This window comes from Neofelis nebulosa, chromosome 3, assembly GCF_028018385.1.
Source record: "Neofelis nebulosa isolate mNeoNeb1 chromosome 3, mNeoNeb1.pri, whole genome shotgun sequence".
NCBI lineage: Eukaryota > Metazoa > Chordata > Mammalia > Carnivora > Felidae > Neofelis > Neofelis nebulosa.
The window spans coordinates 2,488,946-2,503,790 of NC_080784.1; the positions used below are offsets into that span (position 1 = coordinate 2,488,946).

A 14,845-nucleotide genomic window follows, 5' to 3' on the forward strand; every position below is an offset into this window, starting at 1 on the left:
TGAATATCAGTTTTGGGCCCTACGCTAGAATTTAATGAAATCCTGAGGACTTGACTTTGCCCTGTGAACCACGCACTGTACCTGGTTCCTCTGATGGAAAATATCGGATGCCACTTATTAGCGTCCCGTGTCCTTTTTTACATCATCTGACATTTCTCACTGATGCCGATTTTGCTTATCGTTTGCATGGTGCAAACTCCAGCTGTGGGTTTGGAAATAAAATCGCTGATCGTTTTTCCTATGTGTCTGTCAGGATTCTTTGGGTCGCGCAAGATACGAGCCTGCGTCCAGGGAGCTTCAGCAGAGACTTTGGTGGTCCTGTAGATGGGGAGGTCTAGCGGCCACTGCCGTATGGTGTGTCTGAGCACACGGGCAGGGTCCCAGCCTGCCCGCAAGTGCCCCTCACAGTGCCCGTGGCGTCATCTTCTAGGACAGCGATGGCTACACCGAGACAGATGGGTCTCACCCCTCAGTGAGGGGGACTCTCTTCCCGTCAGGGACCTGCTCTGTCCAGATCAGTGTTTGGCTTCCCTACGTAGTATGGCTGAGACGGTGCGCCTTTCCTAGGGCAGCATTCTAGGAGGTGAGCCCCTACCTTATAGGAGGGGCCGGGGCAATTCTGAAATGGACGGTGAGGAGCATGAGAAGCTGGTCCGCCTCTGGTCCCGTCAGGAGACGGTCTCTCCCTGGAATGAGATTGTTTTCTCAGAAGAGGCTAGTTTCCTGGGACTCAGTTGGCTGTGATGCCATCTGATGGGAGACGGGCCCCTGGAATCGTCCTTTCTGCATTGTGGGGCGGTGCCCATGGGCGGGGGGCATAGCCCACGATGGACTGTCTTGCGGGGCTCATGGACGAGGGCAGGATTGGTCTCCTTCGAGAAGGTGCTAAACAGGTAACACACCAACTACCTGTGTTTATTTGATACCCATTTAACTAACATTTATTAAATTAAAAGCTAGGCCACTGGAACACTAAGTGGGAATAAGGCCCCGAATAGAAGCGTGCAGCCCCTGATCAAGTACGTCAGGGACTCTCAGCTGAGATTTACACACTCATTGACCTGTGTTGCTGGTCCTTGGCTGTGTTCCTGATACACCAGCTGTGCGGACACAGGGTTTTTTTTAGTGCCCAGGCCCTTCCCAGGATAGTATTTTCTCCAACGTTTGTAAGAAACGTAAAGACAGCTTTCCAGGTGGGGAAAACAGAGAGGTAGAGCAGCTGGCCGAAGGTCACACGGCCTCCGTGGTGAGCTGTGGTTTGATCGCAGTCCTCTGGATCCTGAGGTCGAGGGCCACGGCCACACGGCCCCTCCTCTTGGCGATTCGTGCCAGGTTACAGCCCGTGGCCGTGCCAGGCATGTGTTATTTATATTTGGACACATGCTGTGCGAAAAGACGGACACCCTGCAATTATCTGGTTGTTAGACGCAGCGCACATCTGTGGTAATAACTATAAATAAGACGTAACTTGCCGACTGGGCTGGCTCCTCTTTTAGGAGGACAGTTCCTGCTAAATTAACCTCAGGATGAGACCAGAGAAAGCTCGAATCGTTTCTGGAATAAACACAAAACAAAACAAAACAAATCCACACATCCAAAAAGCCACAGAGTCTGCCTTCCTTTCCTCCAGGACCAGAAGCGCTCAAGTGCCCTGGGGACAAAAGGCAAATGCCTGCTGGTAGTCTGGCCATCATCAGACTCCTCTGGAGGTGGCAGTCTATGATCCAGGGAACCTGTGGTTCCACAGGATTGAAGTGAAGTCTGAGAGTTTATGCATAAAAGTTAAAATGCGTCGGGAGAGCCAGCCACATGTATTGCCGGCCCGTCCCTCTTTTCCTGGGGCTCTCCCCGAATTGTCACACCCCTGCCCGGGGAGAGACAGGTGCGCTTTGCGGACAGGACAGGCACTGTGCATTTTGTGATTTTGATTTTTTTCGACTCAAAGAATTTTCCCTTTTAGATCAGGCTGATGGCTTATGGTGCAGGTATTAGTTCGGGGTGGGGCAGTCCCTGTGGCTATATATAGCGCCTCCCAGGCCATAAATGGGAGGGAGGGCTGGGCACTTGGAGGCAGGAGTAGCTGTGTCTTCCTCAGCCAGAGCCTCATCGTGGGCGAGCCAGGCCGGCAGGGCATCTCTCCTCTGTGCCGTTTTCCTTTCTCTCTGGGTGAGTCCCCTTTTCTTCTTTCCTTCTCTAACCCGGGGCTTTGGAAGAAGGAATAACGATGCATGCCGAGCCGGTAGCAGTCAGGTGTCCGAGGTGGACCTATTCGGGGGAGGGCGCTCCGTTGGACAGACAAGACAGCCAACGGCTCGGTCTGCGTCTGTCCTTCCCGGACTAGACTTTAACGCTTCCGATGCTTCCCGAGGTCACGGTAGCGAGTGTTATCGGGTGCCACCCGCTCAGTGCACCTGCCGGCTGACCCGAGCTCTGCGGCGTTTCTCACTGGGGCCTGGAGCCCGTGCCCTTTCTCCAGAGTCTGAGCCCTGAAGGAGTCTGTGGGGGCAGTGCAGATTGAAAAGGTGTGGAATAAAAGGTATTTTCTGGAGAGAAGGAGGAAGCAGGGACATTAGCGTGGCCCTGGACACTGGTGTCTGGGGGAGGGGAAGAAGGCTCACTGCCAGCTCCCCATACCGCCTTCTCTGTGCTCTGTGATGAGCAATAGTCCTGCAGAGTCTCTGGGCTCGGTGCCCTCGGCGGAGCCGGCGTGCTCCCTCCCGCCCTTAGAGGTGCGTCCACGAGGAGGGCGCTGGGGTGGGGGCCTGTGCACAGAAGGGTCACTTTCCCACCTCCTGGGTCTCAGCTCTCACTTCCCGGACACAAGTGACACAGGCGTCCAAGAGCGAGTGGAAGAAAGATAATTGAAGTTTTAAGTAAACCAGGTCTGGGTCACATTTGCAGCGAACTTACTGGAAACTAACACTGAACGGGGGACCTTCACCCACACAAAACCCAGAGACTCTGTGCGTAAAAGTTCACGGCACTGGAATATTTCCGGAGCTGTTGGTTTGTTTTTAATTCTCTGAACTTGTGAAGAAAAGGCAACCGTCTCTCGTCCAGGAAGCTGCACACGATCTCGTTGCTTGATCGAATTTGATCCTGCTTCGGCGTCAGGACACAGGGACTCAGGGTCCTTGGAAGCCGGAGAGCCCTGTGGCCGCGAGGGCAGGCCTCTGCTGTTCAGGTCATGGTTCCGAAAGATGATTCAGAGGAACGCTGGAGAAATTCAGCCGCCAGACATTAGACGTCAAACCGTATTAGATTTGTCATCGAGGCTGATTTTAAGAGTGGCTCTGTGCTCAGTTGTCTTTTGGTGCAAAGTCGTTTGCAAAAAGCTTCAGGGAAAGTAGACCTCGGTGTGAATGAGGGTGGGTACAACATGTCTCGGGGCCTGAGGGTTGAGTTACCTGGGGGGCATCGGCCCACTGTGGGCGCCAACCAATCCTTTTCCTTCCTCTAGAAAAGCTTTCACTTGGTACGCTCATTGACTTGGGACATTCTTAGCTGCACAGGACACAGCTTCTTTTGTTAAATGGAAATAAATGCATTGTGGTTGAAATGCGTCCACAAATTCAGTTTCTTCTTGGTGGCAGGGAAGGCGGGTTCCAAATATCGTTGGCAGGAAGGGATTAGGTCTAAGCATGTCACAGACGCACGGTCTCCTGTACTTGAGGACAGGCTCGCATTTCACTTTGGTATCCTAATTCCCAAACGTGTCAGAAGCGTTCCGTGAGTGGCGGGGATGGGTGTGGGCAGGTGGGCACAGAGTCACAAGTGCAAGGTGGGACGTCGGCTCTGTCTCCGACGAGCCAGTGACCCGGGCAGATGATTTTTACCATCTGAAACTCAGTTTCCTCGCAGGGAAGGCTGAGATCCACCCAGGACAGAATGAGATCATCCGTGGCAAGTTGTGGAATCGCTCTGTGGTTTCAGATCAATGCCTTGCAACCCAAGGCTGCAGCTGCGAGCATGTGCTCAGCCTGCAGGGATCTCAGCATGCCCGGTCTGGGGCGGTCAGGGACAACACGGAGGTGCTGAGACGTGAGGTCCACTGGGCAGGGAAGAGGTCGAGTGGCCTGGACGTGGGCGTGGGCCGCGTGGTGGTCCTGCCGCTCGGTCTGGGTCACCCAGGGGATTGGGAAAAGCCAGCACAGGCAGGAGGAGCTGAGGTCGCTGGCACAAGGCTCAGATGTAAGACGTGACGTCATCCCTGGGGCAAGGGGGGGCCTCTAAGACGGCCCCGTCCTTGAAATGCAGGTTCTGTGATTCAGGCGTGGCCGCCACGGGCCAGGGGCACGTGTTTGTGGCATGAAAAGTGGGCAGAAGTGAGGATAATTGCATTTGCAGGGTCCTCGGAAGCCCCTGATTTTGATGGCCGTCCACACAGTGTGTCGAGAAGTGAGCAGAGAGTAGATGTGGGATCAGTGCAGTGAAGTGCTCTCTTCCTGCCCTGCCCAAGGCCGTCTGGGGCTGGGAGAAACCACCGGAGCCGTGTGAGCTCGATTCCGGCCCCGCGTCGCTAATCGGTACAAAGTGTGTGCTCCTTGAACGGGGAGTGTTGAGGACTCCCAGACCCGCACAAGCACACGCCGAGTTGAGTCAGAACAGAAGCACGGGTCCCCTCGAGTGTGTATTACCCTCCTCTGGGTGCCGGCTGCCACAGTTTAGACATGTCAAGATAGCATATCACCTCTTATCGTCGGGGCCATTTCTGGGCTCTTCCCTTCACGGAGAAATGCAAACGCGTTTGAAGGTTGACTCAACAGCAACATTAGCAAGTATCGAGATGGGACGTGACCACCTGGCATCACAGCACCTGCGGGCATCGTCCTGGATTGGTGCCGTAGAATTTTCCTCCGGCCCTGCAGGTGCGGTGGGAGAAGCCCGAGACAGGAAGCTGGTTCAGAGTGGTGCAGTGTGTCCCCCGACCCCGGTCTGACTTTGGTTCGTGAGCTTTCCGCAGCACACGAGGGACTCCGGACGCAATCAGTGGAAGCCACGCGGTCGTGGGCAGGAAGCTTTTCTTGAAGATTCACCTTGCTGAACTCGCCGGAGAACCCACGGGGATGCCATCGAGGACGTTTCAGATAGTCAAGTGACAGAATGCATTTTTTTCAGATACCTTTTCCTACCCACAGCGTCCGGCTGGACAACAGCGACAGCACATAGCGTGACGGGGACAGCTGCCGATTTTGGTTGTTGGAGACCGCGTGCCAAACGTTCCACAGAATCCGTTCAGAACTCCGGGGTTACAGCAGCGAGAGAGTCACCCGCGGCCACGTCACCGGGCAGGGCTCAGGATTCAGACCTCGGTCTGCCCAATGTCAAACCTGTGGTCTTGGCCTCCGTGCTAGAATACCTGTGTCAGAGCTGAGGTGGATGGAGAGGCGCCTTTTTCGCTTTGTTCCACTAGACGCCACGTTCCGTTGCGTATTTATAATCAGATTTATGCTGTAAAACACATGCCCGGCCCTCAGTGGACCCGTGGAGGCTGGTTGACTGGTTGGTCTTTAAGAGGAAACATTGGTATTTGTGTGGCAAAGGGTCAGAGGCCCAGAGATAGAAGTCTGAAGCCCTTTCTGCACGTTTCCAGGGGAGGCATTGCTCCCGTCCCCACCCCCAGTACAGTGGGGGCGGAGATAATCCCTAAGGATCTTCCTGAGCCCTGCGATTCTGTGACTCTGGGAGATCACAGTCTACAGGGATCACCAGCAGAGCGCCTGGAGGGTTTTGTAACACCCGCGCCAAGGTCTGAACGGTGGTGGAGGCCAGGCCGTTTCACCTCAGAGCCGCACCTGTGTGTTGACCACTCCTGGTCTCCGTTCCCGTTGTCCCCCAGCACTGCCTTGCCTCTGCGTTTTCTTCTTCGAGTGGGGGGGATGAACTTACACACAAAGGACCAAAGTGGAGGTCGGATTGAGAATTCCTTCGGCCCTCGGTTTGGGGGGTTAGGGGTCACCGAGATTGAGGCATACTGCCTGTGTCACGCTTTGGAGACGGCCAAATAGCCCAGTGAGAAGTGGCGCTTTGTTTATTGTGGGTGCAGGTGGCCCCGTGGCCAGGTGCCAGCACTACTGCAAATTCCCAGACGCCGCACTGCAGGACGAATTCTCAGGGAGTTTGACCAAGATGTGTCGCGTGCCCGCACCCCCCTGGCTTCCCTGCTGGGCTCAGCCCTGCTCCCGCCCACCCCAGCCGTGGGCATCTACAAGTACCCCGCGGGTTGTGATTTTAGAAGCGTGGATCTGGACAGCGTCCTGGAGACGAATTCCCTTTCCAGGTCACCGTATGTGGTTACAAGCTTTCCAGAGTGATTTCTTGTCCCGTCTCTTCAAGTATCCTGAGATCCTGTCTCCCCGCCTCCTACCTGCGCTCATGGGATGCCCTTCTCTCTGCCCCGTCTGCATCTGTCAGCCTATCCATCTGTCAAGGCTCTTCTCAAATGTCACCTACTTCAGGGGACCTCATTTGGCTGCCCTCTCTCCTGTTACGTGTGCCCCCTCCTAGCTTCCCAGGGCGTGTGTCCCTCTTTCCGCTCTTATCTTGTATTCTAAGTATTTGTTTACTTCTCTAATCTGTGTTTTACCTATTTTTATCCTTGTCACTCACACTGCCTTTCACGTTGCCTTGGATAAACGGGGTGTTGTGGAAACATTTGGTGAGCTCACAATGAAAAGAAACCTACAACCTAATCTTCTAATTTCCAAAGAACCAAACAGAAAATAATGTCCGACCCCAGGGAACTTGATAGGTGTCTGGTCTCCCAGCCCAAGATTATTTTCACTTACATAACGTTTCTTCCATCCGTCCCTCCCCCTAAGGGGTTTGATGGACTGAAGTTGGTTTCCCCCCTTGGAACAACCCGACATGCTGGTGTAGACACTGCCCGGGCAAGACTGCACGGGGGATGGAGCTCAGCACCATCCGCCTCCCTCCTTACTCGTAGGTACCCACCGAGATGTCACTCGCCGCAGTGCCCTTCTACCAGAAGCGACACAAACACTTTGACCAGTCGTACCGCAATGTTCAGACGAGGTACCTTCTGGATGAATATGCTGCCAAAAAGTAAGTTGAAATTCAGTGGTTAGACTGGGAGGGGTTGGGTCGTGGGGGTCTGGCGTCCGGTCCCCTGCAACCTGGACGGGAGCATCGGGAGGGTCAGAGATGGCAGGCTCCCTGACGCCCGCGCCCTGCTAGCACCCCAGGGGAAATCTAGCTCTCCTGGCTGCACTGGAAGCTCCAGGTTGCGCACCTGGGATCCTGGTAGATGCTGGTAGACTGGCTCTGAGCCCCTAGTGTAGATGATGAACACAGAGACTTTTTCGCAAGTGCTCCTTGACTTTGCCCTTCTCTACACATCTTCCAGAACTAGGATCTAGAAAGTCTAGGGCGCCTGGGTGGCTCAGTTGGCTGAGCGTCTGATTCTTTTTTTTTTAATTTTTTTCAATGTTTATTTGTTTTCGAGAGAGAGAGAGAGAGAGTGACAAAGCATGAGTGGGGGAGGGGCAGAGAGGGAGACACAGAATCCGAAGCAGGGTCCAGGCTCTGAGCCGTCAGCACAGATCCCGACGCAGGGCTTGAACTGGTGAACCACGAGAGGCCGCTTAACCACTAAGCCACCCGAGGCTCCCCAAGCGTCTGACCCTTGATCTCGGCTCAGGTCCTGATCTCACAGTTCGTGAATTCGAGCCCCACGTCAGGCTCTGGGCTGAGAGAGCGTATCCTGCTTGGGATTCTCTGGCTCCCTCTCTTGCTCTCAAATAAAACCGAACAACAACAACAACAACAACAACAACAACAAAACCAGTCAGCACAAGGGCGGTGGGAAGGGCCACAGGAAGAGCGTCAGAGGGAGGAAAGCTCATAGGGGCGGAGTGAAGATCACGTGGAGGCCGATACCCATAATTTTGCTGCAATAATACGCATAGCAAAACCATACTCGTATCCGGTGCCTAGTAGGCTGGTGTCGAGCCGCAGATACGGTGGTTTCTGAAGCCGGCGTCCTCGGGGACCCGCAGCACGTGCCTGTGTGCCGAGTCCGGGATTGGCCTGGGCCGGTTAGACGGCTGTGCCGAAGGACGGACAGACGCCGCAGGTGTGCCGGGCCCGGCCCGGGGGCTCGTGCGTGTCGCCGACACCCTATATTTAGACGCGCCCGCGGCCGTGTCCTTTGCCATCCTTGTGACACACAGCCAAGCATTCACAGCGCTCCCGGCAGCCTCCGGGAGCCTCAGATCCCCGGAGATATATATAATCGTGGCGCTGGGCCAAGAGCGCCGTGGAAGGCGCTGGCTGGCACGGACGGAAAATGGCAAGGGGGAGAGGCCGACTCATGCGCGCACGCGCCCCTCCGGGCACAGGCAAGTGCAGACGGGGGCGGAGTTCCGTGTGCGTGCACGCACGCACCCGTTTGTGTGCACGCGTGTGCGTGCTCCTTCACGCCGGCGTGCCGCCGCTGGAAAAGGTGGCATGTCTGTGATGATAACTTTGTGTACTGTTTTTAATTTTAGTTTTTATTATTTTTTAGCATTGTTTAAACACTTTATAAAATGTTTATTTTTGAGAGAGAGACAGAGCACGAGTGGGGGGAGGATCAGAGAGAGAGTGGGAGACACAGAATCCGAAGCAGGTTCCAGGCTCCGAGCTGTCAGCACAGAGCCTGACACGAGGCTCGAACCCATGAACCGTGAGATCGTGACCTGAGCCGAAGTCGGAGGCTACATTGACTGAGCCACCCAGACGCCCCTACCATTGTTTTTAAACATTTACTTATTTTTGAGAGAGGTGAGAGAGAAAGAGAGAGAGTATGAGTGGGAGAGGAGCAGAGAGAGGGGAAGACAGAGGACCCAAAGCAGGCTCGGTGCTGACACACAGAGCCCCATGTGGGGCTTGACTTCAGGAACCGTGTGACATCGTGACCTGAGCCGAAGTCGGATGCTTAACCAACTGAGCCACCCAAGTGCCCCTGCTTTTAGCATGAAAACAATTATTTAAATTCAAGTTAGCTAACCTACAGCACAGTCCCGGCTTCCGGAGTAGAACCCAGTGCTCATCTCTTAGGTATGACACCCAGTGCCCGTCCGCCAGCCCCCTCCTTAGTGCCGGTCACCCATCTGGCCCAACCCCCCCACCTCCCTCCGGCAGCCCTCAGTTGCTGTCTGTATTGCCGAACCTCTTACGGTCTGCTCCCTCTCTGTTGCACCTTGTTTTCCTTCGCGCGCCCTGCGTGCATCTGTCACGTTTCTCCGTGTACTTCTCTGACGCGTCCGATTTCTCCACGCTCACCCAGGCGTACCTCCACGCAGTCGTCCGCCCAGAGGAAGTCGTCTTCCCAGAGGGCTTCCGGCCAGACGGCGCTGGGGACGATGTGCAGTATCTGTGCGAAGAGGGTGAGCACCGAGCTGGAGGAGGAGGAGCAGGACAAGAAGAGAAGGTAACCCCCGCCTCCCCCAGGCCGCCTGCAAAGGCCGCGCAGGCCCGCGGAGTCACCGCGCCTCGGGAGGAAGGGCCTGAAGGCCAGAGGGGGGACAGTGACTGGGCGGCAGCCAGACGCACACCCGAGAGAGCCTGGAAGGTCACACTTGCTTCTTTTTTATTCTTTTTCGTTTTTATTTTTTTTCAATGGTTTTTTTTTTTTTTTTAATTTATTTTTGGGACAGTGAGAGACAGAGCATGAACGGGGGAGGGGCAGAGAGAGAGGGAGACACAGAATCGGAAACAGGCTCCAGGCTCCGAGCCATCAGCCCAGAGCCCGACGCGGGGCTCGAACTCACGGACCGCGAGATCGTGACCTGCCTGACGTCGGACGTTTAACCGACTGCGCCACCCAGGCGCCCCTATTCTTTTTTGTTTTTAAAGGCATTTTTAAATGTTTATTTTTGGGAGGCAGGGAGGGGCAGAGAGAGAGGGAGACACGGAATCCAAAGCAGGCTCCAGGCTCTTGAGCTGTCAGCACAGAGACCGATGTGGGGCTCGAACCCACGAACTGTGAGATCATGACCTGAGCTTTGTGAAGTCAAACGCGTAACTGTCTGAGCACCCCCCTCCCTGTGCCCCAGGTGATGCTTGCTTCTTTTTTTTTAATCTTTTTTTAATGTTTATTTAGTTTTGAGAGAGAGAGAGAGAGAGAGACAGAGTGTGAGCTGGGGAGGGGCAGAGAGAGAGGGAGACACGGAATCCGAAGCAGGCTCCAGGCTCTTGAGCTGTCAGCACAGAGCCCGACGTGGGGCTCGAACCCACGAACTGTGAGACCGTGACCTGAGCTGAAGTCGGATGCTTCACCGACTGAGCCACCCAGGTGCCCCGGTGATGCTTGCTTCTAACAAAAGCATAAGCTCCCGCTGCCTGCTTATTCGTCAGTGACATCACCTCAGTGGACCCTAACAGGATAACTGTCGCAGAAGGGAACGTCGCAGAAGGGAACGTCGCAGACGGGGCCGCGTGCCATGTGTGCGTTGCCGCTGGCATCCTGTGTCAGGTCCCGGTCGCCGTCCCACATGGCACTCGCTAGCTTTCCACGCACAGCAGGATTCTCACATTAAAGCCCTAAGACCTGGCGGTTTGAAAGTCATGTGGAACCCCCACCAACAGCCTCCTGAGCTGCTCAAGCCGGGCAGTGAGGTCGCCGACTCCAGGAAGGCGGTCTTCCTGAGACGTGCCAGCATTCCCAGGGGTGTCCGTGGGGAAACCGTCGTGAGGGGCCCGTAGACGGCCGTGCCGTGCATGTCAGGGGACTCAGCTCATGGGGAAAATGTCACGGGCGTGACATGGATTAATAGGGACGTCAGTCTTAAAATTATTTCCAGATCAGAGAGGCAGGTGGTGATCTTAGAAGAACAAAATAGTTGAGTGGGTCATGAGTGCTTTATTTCATTCCTGCTGCTTCCCCCCTCACCTCTCCCTCCTACTTCTAGAAAATTTTCTCGATATCTCTAACACATTGAAAACCTGAAAGAAGAATGAGATTTTGGTAAACAGCTTTCATTTTTGATGAATTTCACGATGGAAGGATCTGTGTAATAAAAATGTACAGCTGAAGAGACTAGCCCTCATTTTTAATCTTTGAATGATCTTTTAAATGCCTTATGGGAGTTTTGACACATGAATTTCATTATAAAGTGAGGATTTCTTTTGTAAGAGAATCACTTCAAAATGTGTACGTTAGAGGAGTGCCTGGGGGGCTCCGTCGGTTAAGCGTCTGACTTTTGGTCTGATTCAGGTCATGATTTCACGGTTCTTGAGTTCAGGCCCCGCGTCGGGTTCTGTGCTGACAGCTCAGAGCCTGGACCCTGCTTCAGATTCTGTGTCTCCTTCTCTCTCTGCCCCTCCCCCACTTGCTCTGTTTCTCTCTCAAAAATAAACATTTAAAAAATTTAAAACATGTACGTTATAAAACTCTGGATTTTCTGGTATTGGAATATTTAAAAAATGGTTCTACCCATAGTTAGGGTTCAGGTGCGGGGACTGAGAGGACTAGAGCTTTATAAGTTTATGAGCTATTCCTTGTGTCCTTGAACATGGCACAAGAACTCTCCACTCCTCAGTTTTTGAGGGAGTGAAATGGGGGGAAGGTCGACTTCTGTTGATCTGAGAGGTCAGGGATTCACGTGGTTTTGGCGATAATGACTTTGGTGACCTTCTGGCTGTGGAAAATCTTTCTGGGATACACGAGGCTACTCGCCTGAAGTAGGAAGCTGACTCATGGCAGGTATGTGGGTTATAACCCATGTCTCCCCAGCTCATTTTGTTCCTCACCTCCTACGGCAGAAACTCGTTTAACGCATGGGACAGATTGATTGGTGCTCAAAAGATGAACCCGTGGGTGCGTCCGTTGGAAGTACCACTCTATCTTCACGTAAGATAGGAACCCAAGACTCGTCGGGAGCTCTGCACATCTCAGCGTGTCCTCCTGGGGGATACGTGGATTAGAAGTAGCCCTTTCATGCCCCTGCTTCTGTGCTAGTGAAAGACGGGCCTCCGTGCATCACACAGGCTGTCTGTGGGCTTGCAGAAGAGGGCCAGAGGCCCGGACACCTCATCACAGAGCAGCGGAGATGCTCCCTCAGTGGTTGGGGGGAGGGAGAGGGAGTAGGAGAGGGAAGAGGAGAGAGGGAGGGAGAGGGAGAGAGAAGAAAGAAGGGGAGGGAGGGAGGGAGAAGGACAGAGGAGAGGGAGAGAGAGGGAGAAGGGGCAGGAGAGGCGGGCCGGGAGCGGGCCGGGCCCTGTTGGGCTCACAAAGATGGCCCCCCCCCCCCCGGGCCAGATCAGCCGCACCTTGTTCTCTGCTCCCACAGGTGAAAGGAGCTTAATTGTTTGCATCCTCTCTATTTTCCTGGAACACAGGTTTGCTTCCTGTCTGTAGCTGTGGATTCAGGAGGCTTTAACCCAGTCCTAAATTCATTCAGAACAGCAGTCTCCCCAGGAGAACAGGCGGTTTTTATAGGATTCCGCGCAGGAAGAATCTCACGTCGTCTGTGTGGGCGCCTCAGCGTGGGGTGTCAGACCCCTAGGCCGCCAGATGCTGACTTTCTCCCTTTTTCAATGTTTATTTATTTTGAGAGAGAGACAGTGCGAGTGGGGGAGGGAGAGGGGGAGAGAATCCCAAGCAGGCTCCGCGCTGTCAGCACAGAGCCCGACATGGGGCTTGAACTCACAGACTGGGAGATCAGAGCCTGAGCCGAGAAAGAGCCAGACGCTTAACCAACTCAACCCCCAGGTGCCCCCTCCCTTTTTAAAAAATGTTTATTTATTATTTTAGAGAGAGAGAGAGAGAGAGGGAGAAAGAGCACGAGCATGAGCGGGGGAGGGGCAGAGGTAGGGAGACACAGAATCCTTAGCAGGCTCCAGGCTCTGAGCTGTCACCACAGAGCCTGATGCAGGGCTCGAACTCATGAACTGCGAGATCACGACCTGAGCCAAAGTCGGATGCTCAACCACCTGAGCCCCTGGGCGCCCCAGTTATATTTCAATTTTAGCGTTTTATGTGTTTATAAAAAATAATGCATTTTTGTTTCAATCCCTGAATTTTCTTTTTTTTACATTTTTTTCGATTTTTTATTTATTTTTGCGAGAGAGAGAGAGAGAGAGAGACATGGAACGTGAGCGGGGGAGGGGCAGAGAGAGAGGGAGACACAGAATCAGAAGCAGGCTCCAGGCTCCGAGCCGTCGGCACAGAGCCCGACGCGGGGCTCGAACTCACGGACCGCGAGATCACGACCTGAGCCGAAGTCGGATGCTCAGCCGACTGAGCCCCCCAGGCGGCCCCCGGCATGGTCTCATTCACGCCTTCTACACCTGCCCTCGTCACAGCTCTGTGTGGTGTAGGCTCACCAGCGCACAGAGGTCTCGAGGGAGATGAACACAGGCAGACGTGCCCTTTTCGGTGTGTCCTGAGAATAACGTCGCCTCTCCCGCAGGTACCAGTCTCTGGTGGCTTCGTATGGCGAAGCCAAGCGGCAGCGTTTCCTCCGGGAGCTGGCGGAGATGGAAGAGAACGTGCACCTGGCTCGCTCACAGGCGCAGCACCAGCTGGACAGATACGCCATTCTGCAGAAGGTAGGGGGCCGCCTGCGTCTCCGGGAGAGGCGCGGGCCTCGTCCTGGGCGCTCCCGCTGCGTTCGCGCGGCCTGTTGGCGGGGCAGGGGCGCTGACACATCCTTGTCCCCGGGACAGGTGGAGGACAAGCTCTCCGGGGAAAGGCACTCGTACGAGGAGCGGATGCGCAGGGCCCCCGAGATCCTGGTGCGCCTGCGGTCCCACACCGTGTGGGAGAGGATGTCCGTGAAGCTGTGTTTCACCGTGCAAGGCTTTCCCACCCCCGTGGTGCAGTGGTGAGTGCCGTTCCCGGCCCGGGGAGGGCTGTCCTGTTCTCGCCCTCTCTTTTTACTGATGGTTTTTTAACGTTTGTTTATTTTTGAGAGAGAGAGAGAGACAGAGAGGGAGAGAGAGAAACCTAGACATGGGGCTCAATCAAACGAACGGTGACGTCGTGGCCTGAGCCGAAATCAAGAGTCAGACTCTTACCCGCCGAGCTGCCCCGGCGCCTGCACTTTCTTGCAGGGATCTGGAAACGGCTGCCTGAGCCGTGCAGTGGGAGATCCACGCGAAGGAAGCACGTGGCACACGGCCCGTCCCGCTGACCACCTTGTGCGAGACTCCGGAAGAGGCCTTTATAAAAACTCGCAGGGCGTCCATTATAGATACCATGGCAGCGTTTTTCATGTCGCTGCAACAGACTCAGCTGAGTTTTCAGAGGGTTTTTATTTCAGAGAGAGTTCCCTCGGGTGGCCCGTGTTTACACGAGTGGCTCTGCTTTTAACTTGGGAAGGCTCCCCGCTGGAGCTGGGCTGTGGTCGACCGGACCTTAGGAGCCAAGACAAGTCTCCAGGCCCCATATGTGCTTGTGTGTTTCCTCACTTGCTGGAAGTGATAACATTCCCGAAGTTTGTAGCTTGCTGCAAAAACTGTAAGCGTTTTACTCACACCCTGGATTGGGGCGCTCAGCCCAGATCAGAAAAAAGGAGCCCACGTGCCAGGCGGGCAGGGGAGGCTGCGACCCGCAGCCTCTGGGTCTCAGGGAGACGAGGTCCTGCTGTCCTGCATGGGGCAAGGAGGCCACCTTCCTCGAGTCAGGGTCCAGTGTGGTTTGATCCTGTGGAACTCTCTGGAGAGGCTGGCCCGGAACCCAGCTAACGCTGGCAACATTTCGTTCTCATGGAAGGATTTTTCCTGGATTCCTGACGGAGTCCAAGGAGCCCTGCGGCCCTCGCTGTCATCGGTTGAGGATCGCCCAGACGGGCTGAATCCTGCAAGAGCTGCTCTCCCCTAAACAGACAGGCAGACGCGG

At 54.9% G+C, this 14,845-nt stretch overlaps 1 protein-coding gene across 2 annotated transcripts in view; it reads left to right on the forward strand.

Moving 5' to 3' along the window:
• The first annotated feature begins 2,034 nt into the window (after nt 1–2,034).
• MYOM2 (myomesin 2) overlaps nt 2,035–14,845 on the forward strand; it is a 73,824-nt gene continuing 61,013 nt past the window's right edge. Inside the window, exons 1-5 of one of the 2 annotated variants that reach the window (XM_058719848.1) lie at nt 2,035–2,166; nt 6,947–7,065; nt 9,290–9,433; nt 13,416–13,554; nt 13,672–13,829. In XM_058719848.1, the coding sequence (XP_058575831.1) occupies nt 2,044–2,166; nt 6,947–7,065; nt 9,290–9,433; nt 13,416–13,554; nt 13,672–13,829 (683 nt within the window). In that variant the 5' untranslated portion in view covers nt 2,035–2,043. Of the gene's footprint in view, nt 2,167–5,123; nt 5,376–6,946; nt 7,066–9,289; nt 9,434–13,415; nt 13,555–13,671; nt 13,830–14,845 lie in introns of those variants that run through there. The other variant, XM_058719849.1, reaches the window with a different exon arrangement.